General features: G+C 43.5%; 1 protein-coding gene across 1 annotated transcript in view; it reads right to left on the reverse strand.

The window, feature by feature from the left end:
• Positions 1–3,642, reverse strand: part of SLC1A7 (solute carrier family 1 member 7) — a 44,124-nt gene extending 40,482 nt beyond the window's left edge. The window contains exon 1 of the mRNA XM_042951349.1: positions 3,389–3,642. Coding sequence (XP_042807283.1) covers positions 3,389–3,565 — 177 coding nt within the window. The 5' untranslated portion in view covers positions 3,566–3,642. The remainder of the gene's footprint in view (positions 1–3,388) is intronic.
• Positions 3,643–23,076: the final 19,434 nt, after the last annotated feature.

A 23,076-nucleotide genomic window follows, 5' to 3' on the forward strand; every position in this document is an offset into this window, starting at 1 on the left:
TCCAAAAAACTTAAGAAAAGATTTAAATGTTTTTTTCTATTTCCTGCATTGTCTCTGCTTTATAGAGACCCTCTTTTCTGTTTGTTTGGTCTCTTTCTGTTAGATGCTTTGACCTTGGCTTCTGCTCATATGTAAGTGTGAGGCACTAAACTTCTGTGTGCATGAGTGAAGCTTGTCAAGTGATGGCTCCTCAAAGGAAGGTAACAGGTGACAGTCTGACTTTTGTACTGGGGATAGGATGGGATGGGGAGGAATCCCCTTGAGAGCAGAATTTGGAGATGTTTTCTCTGAGGCTTCAGTTAGAAGCCTCTTCCTAACTCCAACTAGGGGGTGAGGGTGTGTCTAAGCCCAGGTGACAGCAATCTTTGGGGATCCCGCTAATTGGTGGGACGCATGTGCCTCATCACCTCCCCTCGCCCAACACACACAGGTGGGCCTGATATCCCTAAATCAAGCTTCTCTGGCTCTTTGGGACAGGCAGGACAGTAGAGATGGGTGGAAAGGAGTCTCCCCATTACATGAACTGGAGGGGACTTAGGGGCCCAACTGCTCTGGTTAACAAAATTCCAGCCAATGCCCCTGATTCCACCTCCATACTTCACGTGGCCTCCTGCAGCTCTGTGCACTTTCAAGTGCAGAACCTTTCTAGAGTCCTCTAAGCCAAAGTGATGTGGCATCTACTTCTACAGACACAGGTTTTAGCTTTCTGTGCTCCTACTAAGTGCGATCATTCAACTCTATCCACTTCCCTTCTTGCCTAATTTATGGTACTCGCTCGACTTCTTTTCTCCACTATCTCCTTTCATATTCTCCTGGGAGTTTATTTCTTTAAACAATTCCATTACTGTAATTTTAGTGGGATTCCAGGAAGGAAAGGAAGATGGATGCAATTGTAAATTCACCGTGGTTTCACCAGAACTCTCAAAATAATCTGTATTTTTTTAATGAGATACTATTTCCAAAGAGAAAATCTGTGATTTTCTAAGTTCTTTTCACAAGTAGGACATTCTTCCATTGTGCAAATTGTTTATGACTTTTGACTGTTGCATAAGCTTACAAAATAAGGGTTTAGTTTCTGAGTCACTGGCAGAGATCACAGAAACAACTCCTGGATTTCAAAGTAAGATGCTGGGAAAGCCAATTCCTGCCAAATAATTGTTCTAAGACTTCACATCCTTTCTTCAATTTATCTGGCAGGTTAATCCAGACCGGAACACATTTGCATTTCCAAGCAGATGGGGCAGGCCGCTTTGGCAAAGGAGGCCCGGAGGAGCTTGGCTTTTAATGAGAAGCATTCCAATTTGTTTTCACAAAATAATCTTCCTGCAGGAAATATATTTTTTGTTGCTCAGGGAAATTAAAGAAAGTAGATTGCAGATTGTTTGTGCCATTGCCAGTTTAATTCGGCAAAAAGTCAAGGGTTGTCTCTGTGACAAGCGCTGAACTAGACTCACATTTTGGCTCGTGAAAGCCCATGTGATATTCATCAAGTTAAATTCTGATGGGAGGGATAGACACCTGCACAAAGGGCTCCGAAGCAAGACAGCTGGCAGCTGGTGACAGCAGAAGGCTGAGCGTGGCATGAGTGTGGGAGCAGAGTATTAGTTCAGAGTGAGGCAGGTCTGGAAGAACTTTTATAATATATGGAATATGAGATGGTTCCTGGACATAGGTCGGACTTGGACAGGTAGATAAGGGAGAGGGGAGTGAAGGACCAGCCACTCAGCACCGCTGTAATTCATTCATTCTTCCACATGCTGTATGAATCCTTGTTTATTCTCAGAACAATCCTGGGGGACATACAGTGCCCCCCACTCCAGATGAGGAAAACAAAGCCCAGAAAGGAGACAGCATTTTGCCTAAGGCCTCACAGCCATTTACTAGTAGAGTCAGAGTCCAGGGGTCTGGGAGCCACCACTGCTCCCAGAGTCCATGCTTCTCCCTAAATAGCCGAGAGTGGCTTAACAGTGTTACTGCTGTAATAGGGGCTCAGTTCTCAGGGACGGGGTGTTTCCCTTTTCATGGGGGACCAAATCTGATGCCTTGAGCCCCAGGTGTATTGACACCTGGTATCCGTGAGCTGCAGGAAGAGGAAATTTATGAAATAGGGGATCTTCCAAGAGCCCATCAGCAAAGACTCCTTGCACAAACGCGAGACGAGCTACTTTAAGCCCTTTTTCGGCCAGGCCTCATCCTTAGCCTTGTCTTCGGCCTGCCTAGCCCAGTTATAGCAAAAATCCTGCCAAGTCAGTTTAGGGAGAATGCCCCCTCTTTACCTTCAGCAAGAATCCTGCTAAGTTGATTTAGCAGGAATCCCTTCACCCTCCATGTTTCCTCTTAGCAATTTTCTATCTGTTGGCCCCTTACCATGCTCATTGGCTCTAAATCCTCAGCTGTCTTTGTTGTGTTCGGACTTAAGCCTGATCTCTCTCTCCTATTCCCATGGTCCTGAATAGTCCTGAATAAAGTCTCCCTTACTGTTACAACAAGTGTCAGAATAATCTTTTCTTTAATGCCGTATGAGTGTCCTTCCCTGTCCCGTGGGAGATGGGTGCCGAGAGGGAAAGGGGCCCTTGCTCAGGCCGTCACACAGGCCGGAAACCTGGGGGCCTGCCCTGATTTCCTGCCCTGCATCCAATCCGCCACCACATCCTGAGGGCTCCTCTTTTGGAAACAGGTCTCACAAGTGCCCTGTTCATCATGCTGTAGGTCTCACCCCTGCAGCCACCCTCTCATTTGGTCCCCTGCCTGTAGCACTGCCTCAGCTTGCACTCAGCACCAGAATGATCTCTCCAAGCTGAGATCTGACCATTTCACTCTCCTGCCCCAAACTACTCATAGTTGTCCCAGGCCTGTGCTTGGTGATGGGATCCAGAGGCCCGACGGCCCCTGAGCTCCAGCCCCTGCCTCATAGTGTACGTTCCAGCTGCCATGAACAGCCTGCTCCATACATGCCCAAATCTTTCATGGCCCTGCATCTCACTCCTGCTGTTACTTCTGCCTGGCGTACCCTTCCTGGCTCTCTGTTCATCTGACCTGCTGTAAGAGGTGTTCTCTGATGCCTGCCTTGCATTCTTACACGTCCTCATTCTTCCTGTTCCCATGCCTCTTGGCCCTGTGGTTCTTCTAAGGAGATGTCCTTGCCTCTCATTCACCCGGTGATGCCATTTGTAACCACTTCCTGCACCATTTTATTGGACCTCACTCCAGTCCTGCAGTGTTTTATCACACCCGTGCTACAGATGAGAAAACTGGGACCCAGAGAGGCAGAGTGCCTCACCCACTGTCATGTCACCAGGGAGTCAGAGCATGGGACTGTGATTCCCAGATCCCTCAGGCCCACATACCCCTCCTCGATGGGGACCCGGTGAAGCTCTGGGTGGCTGACCTGTGGTGATAGGCGACGGGTCCTCAGGAAGAAGCCGAGAAGGCAGCCCACGGTGACAGATAGCACAGACAGGATGAGCAGTCCGTTTCGCTTGCACACATCCCTCCCTCGTGCCAGGACGGCGCCTGGCACCATGGTGAGCCCAGTCTGCTGGCACAAGGCACAGCACCATTCCATGCACGTGAGGCCAGCCGGGGGCTCGGCGTCCCAGCCAGGGGCACTGGCTGCTCAGCAGGCAGGTGGTCAGGGTTGCTAAGCACCAGTCGCCAGCCCCACGGCCATGGTCTGTGTGTCTGCCCCAGAGGGAAGCCACAATCCTATTACCGGCTGCGTCATTAGGAGCCAGGAACAGATCAGGGCCTGGGAAATTAGAGCAGGCCACGTGGTCTGGGGGTTTGGACCTCAAAGCCAAGTGCACCTCTTAAACAAGGGAGGGGCCCAGAGACTTGCAGGAGGAACAGAGGGACACTTGCTCGGTTGGTTTGATTTTTACCCCCACTTCATTCCAGAAAGAACTGAAGGCAAAGCAAGAGGATACTAGCAATCACTAACATTAAGCATTTATCACATAGCAGGTGCTATTCTAGAAGCACGTTACTTGCATTAGCGCATTTAATCTTAATACCGATTCTGAGATGTAAGTACTGATACGTATCATTTTACGGATGAGGAAACTGAGGCAAAGGACACGTGTTGTGCGCCGGCCTGTTCTAGTTGCTTGACTTATGTGAATCATACGGAATCACCCAACAACCCTAAGACTCCAACCTTCATTTTACTGAAATGGAGACCCCAGGAGTGAGAGTCCCTTGGTCATTTTCACAGAGGCAGCAGTAGCAGAGTGGAATTCAGGCCTATGTTGGTTTGATTTCCACCACACGAATAGACAGATGGCTTCAAAAGTGCTCAGCAGTATTATGGGGGCTACAGGATTTGAACCCAGTGGATCTGGGTTCAGACTTGGGGCCGGCCATTCTCTGTGATGTGTATCCCTCAGGTTGCTTTAAGCCTGAAGCTGGGAACCCTGTCAGCTCTCATAGCCTATCATTTTTTAAAATGACACAGCCCAAGGGACCTATTCAATTCCCAGCTCTGCCGTTTACTAGCTGTGTGGCCCCAGGCAAGCCATATAAGCTCAGGGTGCCTCAGTTTCCCCATTTGAAAAACAAACATAATAATAGCATCATTAGCGCTGGTGTGACTTCCCATCCAGAGATTATTTGTGAAAGCAGGGGTGAACTGCACTGTGCCGAGCAGGGCAAAGTGCTGTTAGGATCATCGTCCACATTTAGCCATTTTTGTGAGCAAAGTTTTCTTTTTGCTCTTTTTTTGTGGCCTGGCCTGCCCTTTAAAGCTACAGAGAATTAACTCTAGTCTGTCTCACCAGGAGTCTGTAATCTCATTAGGGGCAGTCAGGCGGCAGCAGGGAGAGCATGCGTGTGCACAAGGGGTCCTCCCCTGACGAAGGGGGGAAGGAGGAAGATGGAGAGGAGAGGGCAAGGAATGGCAGGGAGGGCTGGGGGGTCCAGGCAGAGGGGGCTGGGGTGCAGGCCCTGAAGCTGTGCACAGAGCTCCCGACTGGGAGGGGGACCCCTGGATGTTGGTCCCAACTTAACCAGCTCTGTGACCTTGCCTTTTTTGGGCCTCAGTCTTGCCCTCCTTAGAATGAGAGAAATGGCAGGGGGGTTGGGGTGAGGGCTGTTAGGGGTGTGGTGCCTGTTTGGTTCAGTCGGTGGAGCATGTGACTCTTGATCTCGGGAGTTGTGAATTTGAGCCCCACTTTGGGCACAGAGCCTACTTAAAAAAAAAAAATTAAAAGTCTCAAAAAAAAAAAAAAAAAGGAGAGAAACATCTTCTGAAGGGCCTCTCTTTGCCAATAGCTTCGGGCGGTGAGAGTGAGGTGGCTACCAGTCTGAGAGGTGTTTTTTCTCCAACTGTGATTCTTAAAACCAGGAATTTCCCGATAAACCTTCAACTCCAATGAATGTCTCATTTTCCAATTAACCAGACAGTACAGTTACTGTTGAAAAGAGAAAATATTTGGAGTAGAGATTTGGATTTGTGTTTCAGTCAGTGTCCTGGCCTGGCCTGTAGCCAAGCCACTGATGTAGGTGAATCTTGATCTCAGCGTTCGTGAGATCGAGCCCTGCACGGGAGCCTGCTCAGGATTCTCTCTCTCTCTCTCAAAATAAATAAATAGACTTAAAAAAAATAAAAAATAAAGCGTGCTGAAGCGCTCTCCACTTCAGCTCTAAGACTGATTCCCTTGGAGCCCTCACAACTGCTCCTGCCTCCTGTCCCTCCATTCTGACAGTACCACGACCTGCCTCCCAGACTCTAGGCCTTTCTTTCCATTCTTCCCACTGTCTTCAATAGGTGAAATTATAATTCATTCAAGCAAATGTTTTTATAGCAACGTCTCATGCCACCTCTCTTAGGTACTGGGGACACAGCAATGAGTTGACACAGTATTTACCTTCAGGAAGCTTGTAAGAAAATTTAGGGAACTCTAAGAAAGAACTAATTCACACTAAAGTGTAAGTGACTAATAATGAGCTTACTAAGGATATTTGCAAATCAAATCCAGAGTCCAGGATGAGAACGCTTTATTTATTTTTTATTTTTTTTAAAGTTTATCTATTTATTTTGAGAGAGAGAGAGAGAGAGAGAGAGAGAGAGAGAGAATCCCAAGCAGGCTCCCTCCCATGCAGAGCTCGATCTCATGAACCCTGAGATCATGACCTAAGCTGAAATCAAGAGTCTGGGAGCTTAACTGAGCCACCCAGGTGCCCCAAGAATGCTTTAATAGCTCCCTGTTGCCCACAGAATCAATTGCCTTACAATGTTACTAGATATGCAAATGTTTTCCATAATTAAAAACAAGTTGGGAAATGCTGGATGGAACAAAGTTAAGTTCTTTAGGACAGCTCAAAGCCAGACTGTTCAAGTTCAAACTTTAGGTCTATTTACTAACTGTGTGATCCTGGGCAAACTTCTTGACTTCTCTACAAAATAGGAATGATACATACAATAGTGCCTAGTTCATAGAGTCGTGATGTGGGTCAAATATGGTGATGCATGCTAAGTGCTCAGAGCATCACCTGCTGCCTTGTAGACACTCACAGGCAGTTAGTATTAGTTATACTATTAAGTTTTACAATACTAATATATGTTGGAGGAAGTCACTGAGTAGGGATGCAGAATCTTAGCCCTCTTCTGCAGCAGAGAAGTCCATGGGTCTGGTGTTTGGGGAACACAACTTCAGAACATCCCAGTCTCCCGGATGAAGTCCTTGCTTCTTACGGAAGGGTTTGAGGGCCCCAGGGGCTTGCATTGGCTCACCTCTTCAGGATACCCCCTCCTCCTGCTCGAGAGACCTGGAGCTTCTATAACACCAGCCACTTCAAGTCCCTTAGCCCTGCATTTCTCTTAGGCCTCTACCCCTGTGCTCATGCTATTTCCTCTGCCTGGAATGTTCTTTCCTCTGACTCCAAAGACGCAGGTCCAATGCCCCATCTTCCTTGAAGCCTTCCCTAATTATCCCAGATACAACATTCCTTCTTTCCTCCTATTCAGGCCCTTCTGCTGTCACCACCTGAGCATGAACCCTGGTTCCCTTTTAAGTGGCTCAGACAAGGAAATCAATATCTATGAGAATGGAGTGAAGTCTCTGTTACCATGTGACTTGAAAACACCTTGAGGGTTCACCTTCAAAGTTGAAGGCTTAGACTGGGGGCTCAAGGGGCACCCCAAGGAGCAAGGAGTTGCCCTCCAGAGCAGCTGAAACTGATGGGCAGCGAGAAGCCTGAGAGATGCTTCCTGGGAGACTTGAGCTGCACAGATTAAGATGCTCTGGGCAGGGAAGATAAAGAATGTTGTGAAAAACGAGCCCAATCCAGTTGAGTGGAAGTGTAATGCAACGTAAAGAAAAATGCAGCCCATGTGAGCCGTACTCAAGTACAGCTGCTCTGCTCCGCAGAAGGGAGTTTGCAGGCAAGCCGTTGCCACTGTAACAACTCTGCGTCGGGCGTGGTGGCAGGCACCAAGGTGGATTTATTTGTTAGTGAGTGATGATTCTCCAGTGCCAGCAGAGGGGTCAGTTCAGCCCGGGGTGGTGGGGGTGAGAAGGCTTCCTGGAGGAAGGGTCATTTAGCCAGAGGCCTGAGTAAACCACGAGTTAACCCAAGGAAGGGGGTGCTGGTCAACAGGGAGACAAGAGGAGAGCCTGTTCTGAAAGAGGAGCCCCGGCGGGAGGTGCAAGAGCTGGCTCTGGAACCTGCAGGGGAGCAGTGTGCTGGGGTGGCCAGTGGGCCTGGGGCCTCACCCCTTCCTCCATGTATCGAAATGAGTTTGGGTTGAGCTGTCTGAGCTCCTAGCTGGGTTATGGTGATGACAGCTCTGGGCTTGTTGGCTGCTTTTCAGAGACATACCAGAGGTGCCTTAATCTCCTCCCTGAGAAGCCTTCCCAGCCTAGTCTAGGCTGGGTCCTTCCGGGAAGGTTTTCTGTGGACAACTTGCCCATCTTGGTGTGGATTCCTGTGAGCGTTAGTCACTGAGAGGCTGTCCTGACCTCTGCTGAGGCTGGTCCTTTCCCATGTTTGCCTCAGACAGTGGGGTAAAGTGACTCTTATGTTGCTGTCCTTCTTCCCTTTACAGCCACTCCTTTCTAGACTGTTCATCTATAGAAATTGGGCTTGAGCACCCATGAAACCACTTAGCTGCTGTTTGTTGAGCACCTACTATGTGCCAGGTTCTATCAAAGAGCCATGAACCAGAGGGAACCAGTGAGCAACTCAGTCCCGCTACAAACACTCGCTGAATCAGTCAGGTATTGGGGTTACAGGGTAAGGGCACAAATTCTGGATCTGCGTGATCACACTATATACATTCAAATTAATGAAAATTAGATGGTTTAAAATTCAGTTCTTTGGTTGTAGTAGCCACATTTCAAGGGCTCAATAGCCACGTGTGGCTAGTGACCACCATATTGAGCAGTTACAGAACATTTGCATTATCACAGAAAATTCTTTTGAACTTTCTGGAGTCACAATGAGCCAGATTCAAATCTCAGGTCATTCCCTTGGAAGCTATGTGACTTTGCCCGAATTTGTAAACCTCTCCAATACCTATACATTGCATTATACTTCCATTCATTTGAATATAATAGCTGGAGCAAAGTGTAAAGTTAAAACCCTCAGCAAGTTCAAATTCCAATTCCAAATTAATTAGGACTCTGGTTAGAAAATAACAGGAAACTGGGACACCTGGGTGGCTCAGTCGGTTAAGCGTCTGACTTCGGCTCAGGTCGTGATCTCACGGTCCAAGAATTTGAGCCCTGTGTCGGGCTCTGTGCTGACAGCTCAGAGCCTGGAGCCTCTTTCGGATTCTGTGTCTCCCTCTCTCTCTGCCCCTCCCCCGCTCATGCTCTGTCTCTCTCTGTCTCAAAAATAAATAAACGTTAAAAAAATTTTTTAAAGAAAATAACAGGAAATTAAATCAAACTGGCTTAGGTAAAAAGGAAATTTATACGCAGGCTGATGACATGGTTTGTGAAGCCCAGTGCAAAGGGAACATGTGGAGATTTTTGTTCAAAAAGCAGGAAAAAAGTGCATTAAATGTACTAAAATATGAAGCATTTTCTTTCTTCCACAGTCTCTCTCTCAACTTATTATGGTGGATTTTTTTTGGCTTGTTTTTTATTTTTTGTTTTTTTGTTTTTGTTTGTTTGTTTGTTGTGTTTGCTATTTAATGTCATTCTGAAATAATAAAAATTAAAAATTTAAATTATTAACATGAATTTTCCTGTTCACCTTTATATTTGCAGCTCCACTCTTAAATGCAAATAGAGGAGCATTTATCTTGTATGCAGAGTCACCAAAAGGACACAATTTTTATTTAGAAGCCCATACATGTATATATATTTTGTTCTTAACCGGAGCAGTGGAAACACCATACAAAATGAATTCAACTGTCTTTGTCTCTTGACACATAAACATTCTACCAGTCAGTACATTCTTTACCCTTGGCTTATGGGTGGGGAAGGACTGAAAAGCAAAGGAACTATATGGGTATCCCTTTCTCTTCTATATCATTTTCAGTATCAGTGGTTGGCCAGAACAGGAAAATTACACCAGTAAGAAAGGATATGGTAAGGTTCCTTGACCGTTTGCCTTTCTTATAACACCACTGTCTCCTTTCTGTGTTCAAAGCAAGTTCTGGTTTGAGGAAAGCATGGGTTTTCATGGCTGACAGCACCCCTGCTTACTCTGCTATAGACATAACATGCTTTCCTTGGACTTGCTTTGAGTCTTGCTGAACGTCCGTGTGTGGCCAGCTTACCAGAATTCTGAGCTCATGGGACACCACATACACTAACACAAGCAGAGGGGCAAGAAACTGGGCGGGTTCATTTATACTGCACACATCTTCTCTGCTCACATCATGCTCCACTGGCCTGTCCAACTTTGCTTATAAAACACAAATTCAAAGATAAATTATTTAGAATTCAGAGATGGTGACAGCAGAGCATTAAACCAAGCACAGGACCCTTCAGATGCCCATGGAACTGATCCCATTTATAAGACTGGATGGTGAGGCCTTCACAGAACTCAAGGGCAAGAGCAGAGTTGGGCTGCAAAGACCATATGAACTCGGTTCTCAATTGTTGACAGAATTCTCTCTCTCCTTTCTGCATGACTGATCCATTCATTCATTCCTCATCAGCATGTTTATTAAGAGGTGGTATAAAATAGTGATTAAGAGCACAGCCTCTGGAACTAGATGACTTGTGTTTGAATCCTGGCTCCCAGACCAACTATCTGTGTGACTTTAGACAAGATACCCTGTGTCTCAGTTTTCTCAAGGAATATGGGGATAATAACGTCCTATCTTCTAGGATTGTTATGTGAATTAAATGAATTACATGGGAGAAGCACTTAGGACACTTGTCTGATCATAAGCACTATATACATGATCCTTTTATTATCACTACTATTACATGCCACACATATTCAAGGGGTAAAGCAACAAACAGAAATAGACAACAATCTCTGCTCTCATTGAGCCTACATTTTGGTGATGATATTTGTGCTAGATTGTTCTTTCTCTAATGGAGAGATGGAGCATTTCTGCTACTGTGCTGATCCTCGTGGAGGAAACATGGCTACCAGCAGCTCTGTTTCACTCCAAATCCAAAACTCCCAGGGAAGATTCTGATTGGCTCAGTCTGGACCAATCACCTGTGGCCAATAGGGGCAGGGGGTAGGGTCACATTGTTTAAAATCGCCATTTCTATGGTAACCCTGTAGCTGTGTGTGGGAGCAGTTAGAGAAGTGGATATACTGTGCAGACACAGCAAAATATCTAGTACATCATGCTAGTCACTCACCTCTTGGCATATCATGCTTAACCTTGGGTTTCTTTTCTTTCTTGTATAAAATGCTCAACTTCTCCTGTAAGGCTGCTCCAGAGCTTGGGACCAGCTGCCCAAGGTTCACCATTGCTCTGCCTTCTCTGATGTCTACCCTTCCCCTGCATGACCCATCTTGCTTCACAGCAGGCATAGAAGAGACTGCAGACCACAGTTGGTCCAGGTGATTTCTCACTGCTTTCCAGCCCACTCCTTCTCACTTGTTTGGGCCCATACAGCCAGCAAAATCAGGGATTGAGGGTTCAAAACCCAGGCTTAAAGCCCACAGGGAGCCCCAGAGATATTCTGCTCCACTCTCTGATGCTCAGAGAAGGAAAGAAGACTAGGCAGGGCTACTTGGAAATCAGGTGCCAAGTCAGGAACAGAACTGGAGTCTCCCCCTTTCTACTCAGTTCTCCGTAAACCCAGAAACACTTCTCAAAGAATCCTGTCATTTTTCAGCCTTTATGGTGCAGAATTGCCTCCACCTAGGAGGCTGCATGGCAGTAACTGAGTAGAGCCTCTTGGGGAGCAACAGCCTCCACTACCAGCACTTCCTGTACAGCCTGATCAGGCTCTTGCTCTCTGCTGCCTCTGGCGGCCAGATGATCATGTCCTTTGGGAAGGTGCTGAGGTTAGCAGTTGCTGAATGGGAGAGGCAGGATGGGGGACACAGGATAGCTGTCTGCAGAGCCATAGTGGCCGGTGACTGGGGAAAGGATGATCTTGGGCAGATGGGACCACAGATGTTAGGGAATCAGATTAAGGAATTGAACAAGAAATGGAGTGAGCTTTGGTTTCTCAAAAAAGTCAAAATAAAAGCGAGCAATGCACGGAGGCTCTGAGCAGAGGGTGCATGTTCTGACACTGAGGAATGCTCTCAGTAAGTCACTTGACCTCCTTGAGCTTTTGCTTTTTCAACTCAAAGATGACTCCTTCCTTCAAGAGGCTATAAAGTGCTACAGAACAGGCAAACACCATGGTGAAAGCAAGGGCTTTGGTGTCAGACAGACTGGGATTTAATTCCTAGCCCCACCATTAACTACCTGTGCAACTTTTAGGCATGTTGCCTCACTGCTCTGAATCTCTACTTCCTTGTCCATGAAATGAGAATATTAATTATACCTAACTCATAGGGTTTGGGGGAAGTTTAGAATCTTACATGAAAAATAATTCATGAGCTTGGTATGTAGTAACTGCTCAATAAATGGTTGCAAGATATAGAGACCTCAATTAGGAAAACTCAAGCAGAAAGAACAACTTATTCAAAAGCTTTTCTACCTTCCCTCCTTCCTGCCACATCACTGTTTCTAAGGCCTAACTCCTCAGCATTTTGGAATCTGACAACCATAAATGTTTGAAGATGCAATGGTCTCCCTCTAGAAGTAGTAAACTCCTTGTTCCCAGAGAAAAACAAACAAAAGCTAGATGACATCTTGGGGGCACATAGCAGAAGGGCTTCAAGCAACTGATGGGATCAGGGTGAGGGGAGGAAGGCACTGGGCTATAGGCGCTCAACGATCTTTTCCAGACCCTCTCTCCCATAGTGGGCAGTGACCACTGAAAAGTCTCATGTGGGGAATGCTAAGAAAAATCCTGCTGAGAACTGGTCCCCAGGAAAGCCCATGATTAACAGATCCCTCCACACCATCAGGAATGTTTGTGTTCAGATGATTTCCCCTTCTCAGAGCTGAGGGTGGGGGCTGATCCTACAAGAAAACATGGTGCAGATAGCTGGCCCAGAACCCTTCAGTCAGAGCCTGGCTAAAGAGGGATCTGCAGTAATCATGGAGAATCTTCAGACCAGAGATGGGCCTTTGCAAGGGCAGGAGTGAGGAGCTCAGGAGAACAGCCCATTAACCTTCCCTCCCAGACCTCACCCACCTAGACCAGTCTCCAGAGCTGGGCACAACCACAGACCAGTCATCTGATTAAGTGATCCTCTAGGAGCGAGGGGATGAAGCACAACCCCTTGGGGGGCATGGCAGAGTGTCTGAGGAAGTTTTGCTTTAAAAAGCATGGTCAAGGGAAGCCTGGGTGACTTAGTTAAGCTTCGGACTCTTTGATTTCAGCTCAGGTCATGAACTCACAGTTGGTGGGTTTGAGCCATGTGGGACTCTACACTGATAGCGGGGAGGCTGCTTAGGATTCTCTGTCTCCCTTTCTCTCTGTCCCTCCCCTGAGTGTGCTCTCTCTCTCTGTCTCTCTCTCTCTCAAAATAAATGAAAAAAAAAAAAAAAACATAGTCAATATCCTAATTTTATTTTTGGAAAATAAACACAAATCCTCTCTTTTTTTTACTACCTGAACAACAGAGTTCAACAAAATGTTCTTGACTAGTGAGGCTGTTTCTACCTAACCCCACCAGCCATGAAAATTCCCAAGGTTGGGGGAGAGGAGAATATTCCCCTGTAAGGTTCACATCATTATCTCTGGGAAATGTGAAATTTTTCTGTTCCTCTGAAGAAGGTATGTGTTTAAAATGGTCAAGTACTCTGATCTAGACTAAGTAATATTTTATAGAGGGAGGAAGAGATGCCAGCAAAGGAAAGGGACTTACCTAAGGTTAAAAGTAAACTGGCTCTTGGGGCATCTGGGTGGCTCAGTTGGTTAAACATCTGACTCTTGATTTCAGCTCAGGTCATGATCTCACAGTTCGTGAGTTCGAGTCCCACGTCAGGCTCCATGCTGACAACATGGAGGCTGCTTGGGATTCTCTCTCTCCCTCTCTCTGCCCCTCCCCTGCTTACCCATATGCTATCTCTCTCAAAATAAATAAACAAACATAAAAAAAAGTAAACTGGCTCTGACTTGTAATTAAATCTCGTTTTATCTCATTGTTAAGTCCAGAGCTTGTTAATGCCTTGATTGGTTGATTGATGGTGAATGTGGCATTTGAGGATGACAATATGGGCAACAGTGCTAAGAACTATTAGTCATTAGCTTAATGATCAAGAGGTCAAGATCAGGGATTGACTCCTGCTGGGGTGAGTAAGGCTGGCTTGACTCTCTGACCACTGATAGCATCCAAACTCTTAGGAGGGTTCTGAGTCAGGGCAATTTTGCTCTAGCAAAGGGATGTTGTGTTTCCCTTAGCCCCAAGCTATAATCAATAAAATCTAAGGATGCCACAATTAAAAACAGAGGTCTTGTGGTGCCTGGGTGACTCAGTCGATCAAGCATCTGACTTCGGCCCATCTTGCAGTTTGTGAGTTGGAGCCCCGTGTTGTCATGCTCTCAAGATTCAATGCCGTCGAGTATAGCTGTAATTTATTTTTTAATTTGCTATAAAGCATTCTTGTTATGAATGGAGTATTATTTATTTATCAAGTCTTGTTGATGGACATTTATGTTTTTTCCAGTTTTTGATTACTATGAACAATGTCACGATCAACATTCTTGAATGTTTATATGCACATGTGCAAGACTCTCTCTAGGTTACATACATAGCAATGGAATTATTAGGTCATAGGTTAGGCAGGTGTTCAACTTTACTGGGTAATACCACCTGTTTTCCAAATGACTTTTACCAATTGATGCATTCATCCACAATGTGTGAAAGTTCCCATTGCTATACATGATCTCCAACATTTGGTATTGATTAATTTTTAACTATTGCTAATCTGGTAGGTGTGAAATAGTATTACATTAGGGTGTATATTTGCATTTCCCTGATTACTGAAATTAAATATATTTTAATGCGTTTGTGAGCCATCTGTGTTTCCTCTTCAGTGAAATTTCTGCTCATTTCTTTTGCCCATTTTTAATTGGGTTGTTTGTCTTTTCACATGTTCTTCATACAATCTGAATATTTATTAACCCATCATTTATATCTGTTTCCTGTTTATGGCTTATCTATATCTTTAGGTATAATTTTTAACATAATCTAATATATCAACCTTTTTCTTTATGATTTGTCTTTTAAAAATCTTCCCTATCCTAATAAATTTACTTTTCAATGTAAATTTCTAAGAGTTATGTATTTTTACTTTTCTCATATATATCTGACCAACCTGGTTAAAGACTAATGTAAGAGTCAAAAATTATGTTTCCCTTAGGGTAGCAAATTATCCCATTACTGCATATTGAAAAATCTATCCTTTCACCTTGAATTAAAATGCCTTCTCTGTAATAAAAAATCAAGTTCTTTATATATTTGAGTCTGTGATACCTTTGTCAATACCACTCTGTCTTAACTACTGTAAGTTTATAATAATTCTTGATTATTTGCCAAGCAAGTCTCTTTGTCTTTTTCTTCCTCTTCAGGAATGTATAGGTGTTCAAAAAAGTCATGAAAAATTTAGACAAAAACTTGTCAAGTTCCAGAAAAAGAAATTCTGATTTTTATTATAATTGCATGGAAATTATTGATCAATTTGATAAACTTGGCATCTTCATGATACTGAATCTTCCAATTCATGAGCCTTTGCATTTATTTAGATATTGTTTCAATTGTCTTTATCATTTTTCTCCATAAGTGTTGAATATCTGTTTTTTAGATCTAGTCCTATAAATTTTATAGTTTTTGATACTATTGTAAATAGTTTCCTGTTTTATTGCGTTTTCTGTTTATGGTGGATAGAAATAAATTTATTTTAAACCTGGATTTTGTATCCTGTTGACTTACTAAATTCTCTTATACTTTAAGATGTTCTGTGTACACAGGCATATTATGAGCAAATAATGATAGCTTTGCTTCTTCCATTCAGTCCTTATACATTTTGTATCTATTTTATTTTATTTTATTTTATTTTTATTTTTTTATTTTTTGTCTACTGCCATGGTTAAGACCTCTAGTACAAAGCTGAATGAAAACTCATGATTTGCAGGCATCCGTGTCTTGTTCCTGATCTTAAAGAGAAATATTTTCAACATTTTGGTGTTAAGTATTATTGTTATAGGTCCTCTTCATCAGATTAAGGGAGTTCTCTTTTATTCTTAGTTTGCTAAAAGGGTTTCTGGTTTTTGGATTTTTTACATGCATGTTTCTTAACTTCCCAGCATAAGGTTTTCCTATTTATCTTTTGTTATTTTTTTGAAAAACTTTACTTAGGTATAATTTACATACTGCATGATTCACCCCTTTAAACATACAATTCAATGGTTTTTAGTAAATGTACTAAGTTGTGCAATCATCAGCACAATCCAATTTTAGAACATTTCCATCATCCCCAAAACACCCGTCATGCCATCTTTCATCAATCCTCATTCCCATACCCAGCCCCAGGCAGATACTAATGTGCTTCCTGTCTCCATAGATTTGCCTTTTCTACGCATTTTATATAAGTGGAATCATACAGTAGGTGGTCTTTTTTTCATTTGACTTCTTTCATTTAGGGTAATATTTTTGAAGTTCATCCATGTTTGGAGCATGTTATGTAGTAGTTCATTCATATCAGTAGATCATTCCTCTCAGTGGTGAGTAGTATTATTTGTATGGACAGCATACATTTTGTTTTTCGAATTAATGTTGCTATGAGCAATATCTATAGCAACATAGACTCTCATGTACAAGTCTCCCTGTGGACACATGTTTTCATTTATCTTTAATAGACATCTACAAGTCAAATGACTAGGTTGTTAAAAATAAATTTATGTTTAACTTTCAAGAAACTGCTAAACTATTTTCTAACGTGGATGTACCATTTTTAATCCCTGCCAGCAATGTATGAGGGTTCCAGTTTCTTCACATCCACTCTCACAGCTATTATTGTCTTTTTTTTTTAAGTTTACTTGTTTTGAGAGAGAGAGAGAGAGAGAGAGAGAGAGAGAGAGAGAGAGAGAGAGAATGCTAAGCAGGCTCCATGCTATCAGTGCAGAGCCTGATGTGGGGCTTAAAATCACAAACCATGAGATCGTGACCTGAGCCAAAAATCAAGAGTCTGATGCTTAACCAACTCTTAACAACCCAGGTGCTCCTGTCTTTTTGATTATAGTCAACCTGGTGGTTTTGAAATGGCATCTCCTTATGGTTTTCATTTGCATTTGCCTAATGGCTAATGATGTTGACCACCTTTTTAACATGCTTATTAGCTATTTATATATCTTCTTTGGTGAAATGTCTATTCAAATCCTTTGCCTATTTGAAAAATCGGGTTGTCTTCTTCTTGAACTCAGTTAAGTTCTGTATATTCTGGATCTAAGACCTTTATCAGAATAATGAATTGCAAATATTTTCTCCCAAGCTGTGGCTTATCTTTTTATCTTTTTAATAGTGTCTTTTAAAGTATAAACATTTATTTTATTAAGTTTGATTTATCAATTCCTCCTTTTATGAATCTTCTTTTAGTGTTACATCCAAGAACTCTTTGCCTAATCCAAGGTCAGGAAGATTTTTCTCCTATGTTTTCTTCTAAAAGCTTTATAGTTTTAGCCTTAAATCTTGTCTGCTCCATTTTGAATTGATTTTTGTGTGTGATGTGGTGAAGGGTCTAAACTCATCTTTTTGAATGTAGATATCCAATTGTTCCAGCACCATTTGTTGAAAAGCTTATTATTGATTTTTAATAACTCTTGTGAACAGAGAATAAAGAGTTATGACAGTAAGCCTTTGAGGTTTGTAGAGATGTGCTTTATGACCTGTTTGATTTTCATGTTCACATTTTCATGTATTTGGGAAGGATGCCTATCCTGCAGATGGTGGTGCCGTGTTATATGTACATCTACGAAATCAAACTTGACAATCCGTTAGTTCAAATCTTCTATATCTGTACTTCTTTTTTGTGTCTGTTTGATCTATCAGTTACTGATTGAGGCATGTTAAAATCTACTGATGTGATACCAGGTTTGTCTTTTTCTTCTTGTCCTTTCAATTTATAATTTATAAGGAGTGCCTGGCTGGCTCAGTTGGTTGAGTGTCCAACTCTTGATTTTGGCTCAAGTCATGATCCCAGGGTGGTGGGATTGAGCCCTGCATCAGACTCTGCACTGGGTATGGAGCCTGCTTAGTATTCTCTCTCTCTCTCTCTCTCTCTCTCTCTGTCTCTCTCCCTCCCTCCCTCTCTCCCTCTGCCCCTCTTCTCTGCTCACACACGCTCTCTCTCTAAAATAAAATGAAAAAAATTGTAATTTATAGATCTTAAGGCTGTATTATTAACTTTCATTAACTTGTAATCTGATCATTTTGTCATTAGGTGATGACCCTTTTTATCTCTGGCAATATTTGTTTGCTTTAAATTCTATTTTGTCTGATATTGGTATCTTTCAGGGAGAAAGTCCAGGGACTGTACACTTGGAAGCTTTGACTGGTGAGATAATAAATACTGCCTAAAACATAGCTTCTCTGCACAACACCTTTCCTCCCTCCCTCCCTCCAAGACAGGCTCACATCCTTCTACTAATCTAGGGGCATCTTCATTGAAAAGGCAGCATCTTTCCCTTGGGATGCCAGAGAACACTAACAATTTTAAAAGGTCATTCAAGTCATTTGTTGTTTGGTATAAGGAAGCCAAACATGACAGAGAGAGAAGGTTCTGTCTTTTGAAGCCAGACAGAACTAGAAAACTTCAGTATGCCAATAGACGTAGGCATATGTCCTAAAGGAAGGTGAAACATTTTAGATTCTAGATTCCTTGTGTATGGCACAATATCTCCACATATGTAGAACATAAAGCACAGAAACTGATGGCCCAGCCAGCTTTTCCTGCAATCCAACCTGGACTCAACAGAAAGGCATGGGCCGTCATATTTAACAGACTCTGAGGCAGTCGGACAGGTCAGGCAAATGGGAGTGAGGCTTTCTCCCTACCCAGACGTCATCCCTCACATACCTAAGGAAAGAGCACCTCCTTCTCCTCACTGGTGGAGGCTGAATAACTTTCTTGGGCTTGAGAGGAGACATCTGTACTCTGAGAGAAATAAAATTTCCTAATGTGGATGAAGGCCTTGGTCTCAACCAAAACACCAGTAGAAAACCCACTTATTCAGCACTTATTCTGTGATGTGTACTTGGCATACATGATTTCCTCCAGTCTATACAGCACCCCTGTGAGGAAGATATTATTATCATTATTTCACAAATGAGAACACTTAAACCTGTATAAATCAACCTTCCAATGGGTAGTCAGCTAGTAAGCTGACCCTAGTCAGCAAACCCTAGTCAGCCAGGGTTTCGATCCCAGCACTTCTTACCTTCCTGTTTGAAGGAGAAACCAGAGCACCTGGCTTCTGCAGAGAAGAGTTTTCTTTTTTTTTTTTTATTTTTATTAAAAAAAAATTTTTTTTTAATGTTTATTCATTTTTGAGACAGAGAGAGACAGAGCATGAATGGGGGAGGGGCAGAGAGAGAGGGAGACACAGAATCGGAAGCAGGCTCCAGGCTCTGAGCCATCAGCCCAGAGCCTGACACGGGGCTCGAACTCACGAACCGCGAGATCGTGACCTGAGGTGAAGTCGACCTGAGGTGAAGTCGACCTGAGGTGAAGTCGGACGCTCAGCCGACTGAGCCACCCAGGCGCCCCAAGAGAAGAGTTTTCAATCGACAAAGAACAGCCAGGAGGGCAGACTGGGGAGGGGATGGAGGTGTGGCCACCTTCCCTCCTACTTCCTTCTGAGCCAGGTGCTTGGTACAGGTACAAGGGACATCAAAGTGGCACAGTGGGCTGGGAGTGGTGGGAAGATAGATGTAAATCCTGCTCCACCACCCTACCCCCTATCAGCTGGATGACACTGGGCGAGTCACTTAACTTCTCAGGAGCCCAGTTTCCTCATCAGTAGGATGAGGGTTACAGTTAATACAATAACAGTAGGATTAATAACAGTTCCTGGTTCAGAGGGTGCTTATGAGCATTAGACAGCACTGTGCACGAAAGCACTGTGTTCTATGTTTCCTTAGATGCTGTATTTGTCTATTGGGCATCCATTCATCACAGGGCCGACTACATTAACTACAGTTTCTTGTATTCTTGATGCTCCAGCATTTGGGGGCTTTACAGATGCAGGAAGACACCGCTTGTCCCAGAGCTAGCTAATTCCTAAAGACGATGTCAACCTACCCATAAGCTTGCCTTTTATAAGCAAACCAGTGAGTCCTGAGTCTATTCTCCATTACCCACCTCCTTATCTAACCCTCACACACCAAGCCCTAAATCATCCTGAGGCTGGGTCCCAGGCAACTAGAGACCACCCTTATAGCCCAGAGCCTGCTAGAATTATTCAAACTGCTTACCCTGCCTGCCTTTCCTGAAGAAATCCCAATATAAAGGCTCTGGCCTAGACTTTTCCCTCACTCCTGTCTCCCGACCAACACTGGTTCTTTCCCAGTGGCCCTGCCCTGCGCCATGCAGTGGCCCCCTCTCTGGGATCTGTGAACATAATGAACATCTTTCTTTCAAGCTGTGTTCTCATTTCCTCCTGCTGTGGCTACATGGACTTTACTGGACCATATACAGCATGCACATTCTTAGAACAGGTTGGCGGTTTCGGGCCTGTGGCAAATTTTCAATAATTGTTAGCTGTTACTGATACTCTTACTGTTATTATTCTAAGCCAGGTCTCTCTCTATTAATTCTGCCACCATAGACCTTTCTGAGCTTTAGTTCCCTCAGGCTACCAGTGTGAATTCATGATACCCCAACCTCCGTGGGATGGTTTTGAAGATCCAGTATGTAAAAAGTAAATATTAGTTTATTTTCTCTTTTCTTCCTCTTTCTCCTTCTAGAGGCTTGAGAGAGAGAGAAAGGGGTTATCTTTTTTTTTTCTTAAGGTTTATTTATTTATTTTTGAGACAGAGAGAGAGAGCACAAGTAAGTGAGGGGCAGAGAGAGAGGGAGAGAGAATCCCAAGCAGACCCTGCACTGTCAGCACAGAGCCCAGAGCAGGGCTCGAAACCTGCAGGATCATGACCAAGAAACCAAGAGTCAGATGCTTAACTGCCTGAGCCACTAGGCATCCCCAAAGAAGGGTTATCTTGATCTCCCAGAGGGTTTTGTGGTCACAGCAGGTCTCCGAGCTATAGAGGCTGGGCTGGATGGCCCGGGGCATGAGGAACTCTGCACTCCAAGACTGGTTCTCGGGCTCTGGCCAATCATCTGCTTCTCATCTGCAGGAACTGGTCCCTCCCAGGCCCAACAGTGCAGGGGGGTTGTGACCCAGAAGTGACAAGGGCCCCGCTTTTCAAGGCCCAGGCTTTGGAGAATAGGTACATAGAAGGACCCCAGACCATGAGAACAGCATGGGCACAGGTGTGGGCACTTACAGATCAGATGCACTTAGGCCACCTTCTCCATAACCAATCAATTAGTAATTTGTTCTAGAAGTATTTAGTGAACACTGTGGGGGACCTGGTTGGTCTCTGCCTTTACAGAACTTACCACTGAGTTGTAGACATAACAAGTACCAAACCACTTATATGGAACCTGGGGATGGGCTGCATTCCAGAGTTTCAGTGGTAAATCAGTGCTTAGTTCTTACAATAATTTGTTCTTTGGGGGAGTAAAAAAGTTATACCCACACTCTATGTTGTATTCCTGGCCCCATCCATGGAAAAATATTTAATCCATTGGATATATATAGTGGCAAATATTTGTAATGAAATATTGTAGGAAAAAACATACAGCTCAAAAAAAAAAATAAACCACTTTGTTCTTGACACATAGTAGATAGATAGTACATAAATGTTTATATACAAATATGGTAGATGAAAGTCTAACTTTTTTGGGTCTCATTTTTCTTCATCAGGATTTGGTCACTTGCTTCTGACAGGCCCCAATGAGTTTTGTAATTGATTTTGGATGAGTTACAAAAGTCGGATTTTCAGAAACTAAATGTTAGGTTTAATTTTTAAAATTAGAAATGAAAGTAAAACAAACAAGCAATAAAATCTCCATAAAGTCAAAAGGTAAGTGACAAACTGAGAAAAACTATTTGCAGTTCATATCAGAAAGGATGAATTCCGCCCCCCCCCCCACCAGTACATACAAAGCTTCTAGAAATGGAGGAGAAAAAGACCATTAATCTAATAGAAAAAGATGGGCAAGAGGTAAGAATAGGTAGTTCACAGATGATCCTTAAACATATGTAAAGATGGTCAACTTCATTCAAAGTAGGAGAAATACAGATTAAAACTATACCAGGCTACAATGTTTTACCTGACAGATTGGCAATAGTCAGACACATTTTGTTGGAAATTTGTGGTGACACAAAACATCCTCATCCACTGCAGATGAGACAGCAAAAACCTCTGAGCAGCAAACACCACCTATGAAATTTCCAAGTTCATCTACCCTCTCATGTTACATCTTACCTCTAGGGATGCATCCTCTGTCTGGCACCAATGTGAAATGGCACGTGCACAGGGTTATTTGACTGCAGCATAGCAAACAGTAATAGCAAAAGATAGAAATAATGTACTGTCGTCAGGTGGGAGCTGGTTAGATATTCTATGGTGCATCCACACAACGGAGTGGTGAGGATGTATAAGAACATAAAGAACTTTGCACTTGAATGGAACGATTTCTGGCATATATTAAGTAACAAAATTAAGATGCAGAATGGTCATTGTGTAAGAAGGGGGAAAACAAAAATGAGTATTTGTGTTATGAGTATTTACAACAGAGGCGCTGGAAGGATACATGAGAAATCGAGAGAAATGTTTAGTAATTAGACTAGAGCAGCAGTTCTTAAACGTCTCAACCAGCATCACCTGGAAGGCTTGTTAAACACAGAGTACTGGCTCCCACTCGCCACGCTTCTGAATCAGTAGGTCTGGGAAGGAGCCCAGAACTCCTTCTAGCAAGTTCCCAGGTTGCCAATCACAAGTTCGGAATTTGAGACCCACTGGGCCAGAAAATGGGATAGACAGAGGCTGGAGCAAGGCTCTTCCAGGTATATCTTCTAAAATCATTGCAAATTTTTAAAAGATGTGAATGTATTACTTAGTCAAAGTCTTTAAGATGTGGTCAATAAAATAACCTCTCTATCACTTTCTATCCTTTTAACCTGTTTTACTTTTCTAACAATGATTATTATACCTAAATTGATGTTATGTTGTTTACTTGCTTTTCTCTCTCCCCTCACTAGACTAGGGTAAGGGTGTTGCTTTTTCATTGCTCACTCTATTTCCAACACTAACATTATGTCTGGCACAGAGCAGGCTCTCAAGAAATAGTTGTTGGGTAAATGAAGTAAGTATCTGCTCAGTTCTCTTAGGGTATGCTAGGTCCAGCTCCAGATGCCTCACTGAGAGGATACCCTAATGCCCAAGACCCTCTTTTAGGTGAGGACCAATTCAGGCGTTGAATGTTGGAACCCAGTTAACTTTAACAGTCTCCATGTAGGTTTC

Source organism: Panthera leo, chromosome C1 (assembly GCF_018350215.1).
Source record: "Panthera leo isolate Ple1 chromosome C1, P.leo_Ple1_pat1.1, whole genome shotgun sequence".
NCBI classification, from domain to species: Eukaryota; Metazoa; Chordata; class Mammalia; order Carnivora; family Felidae; genus Panthera; species Panthera leo.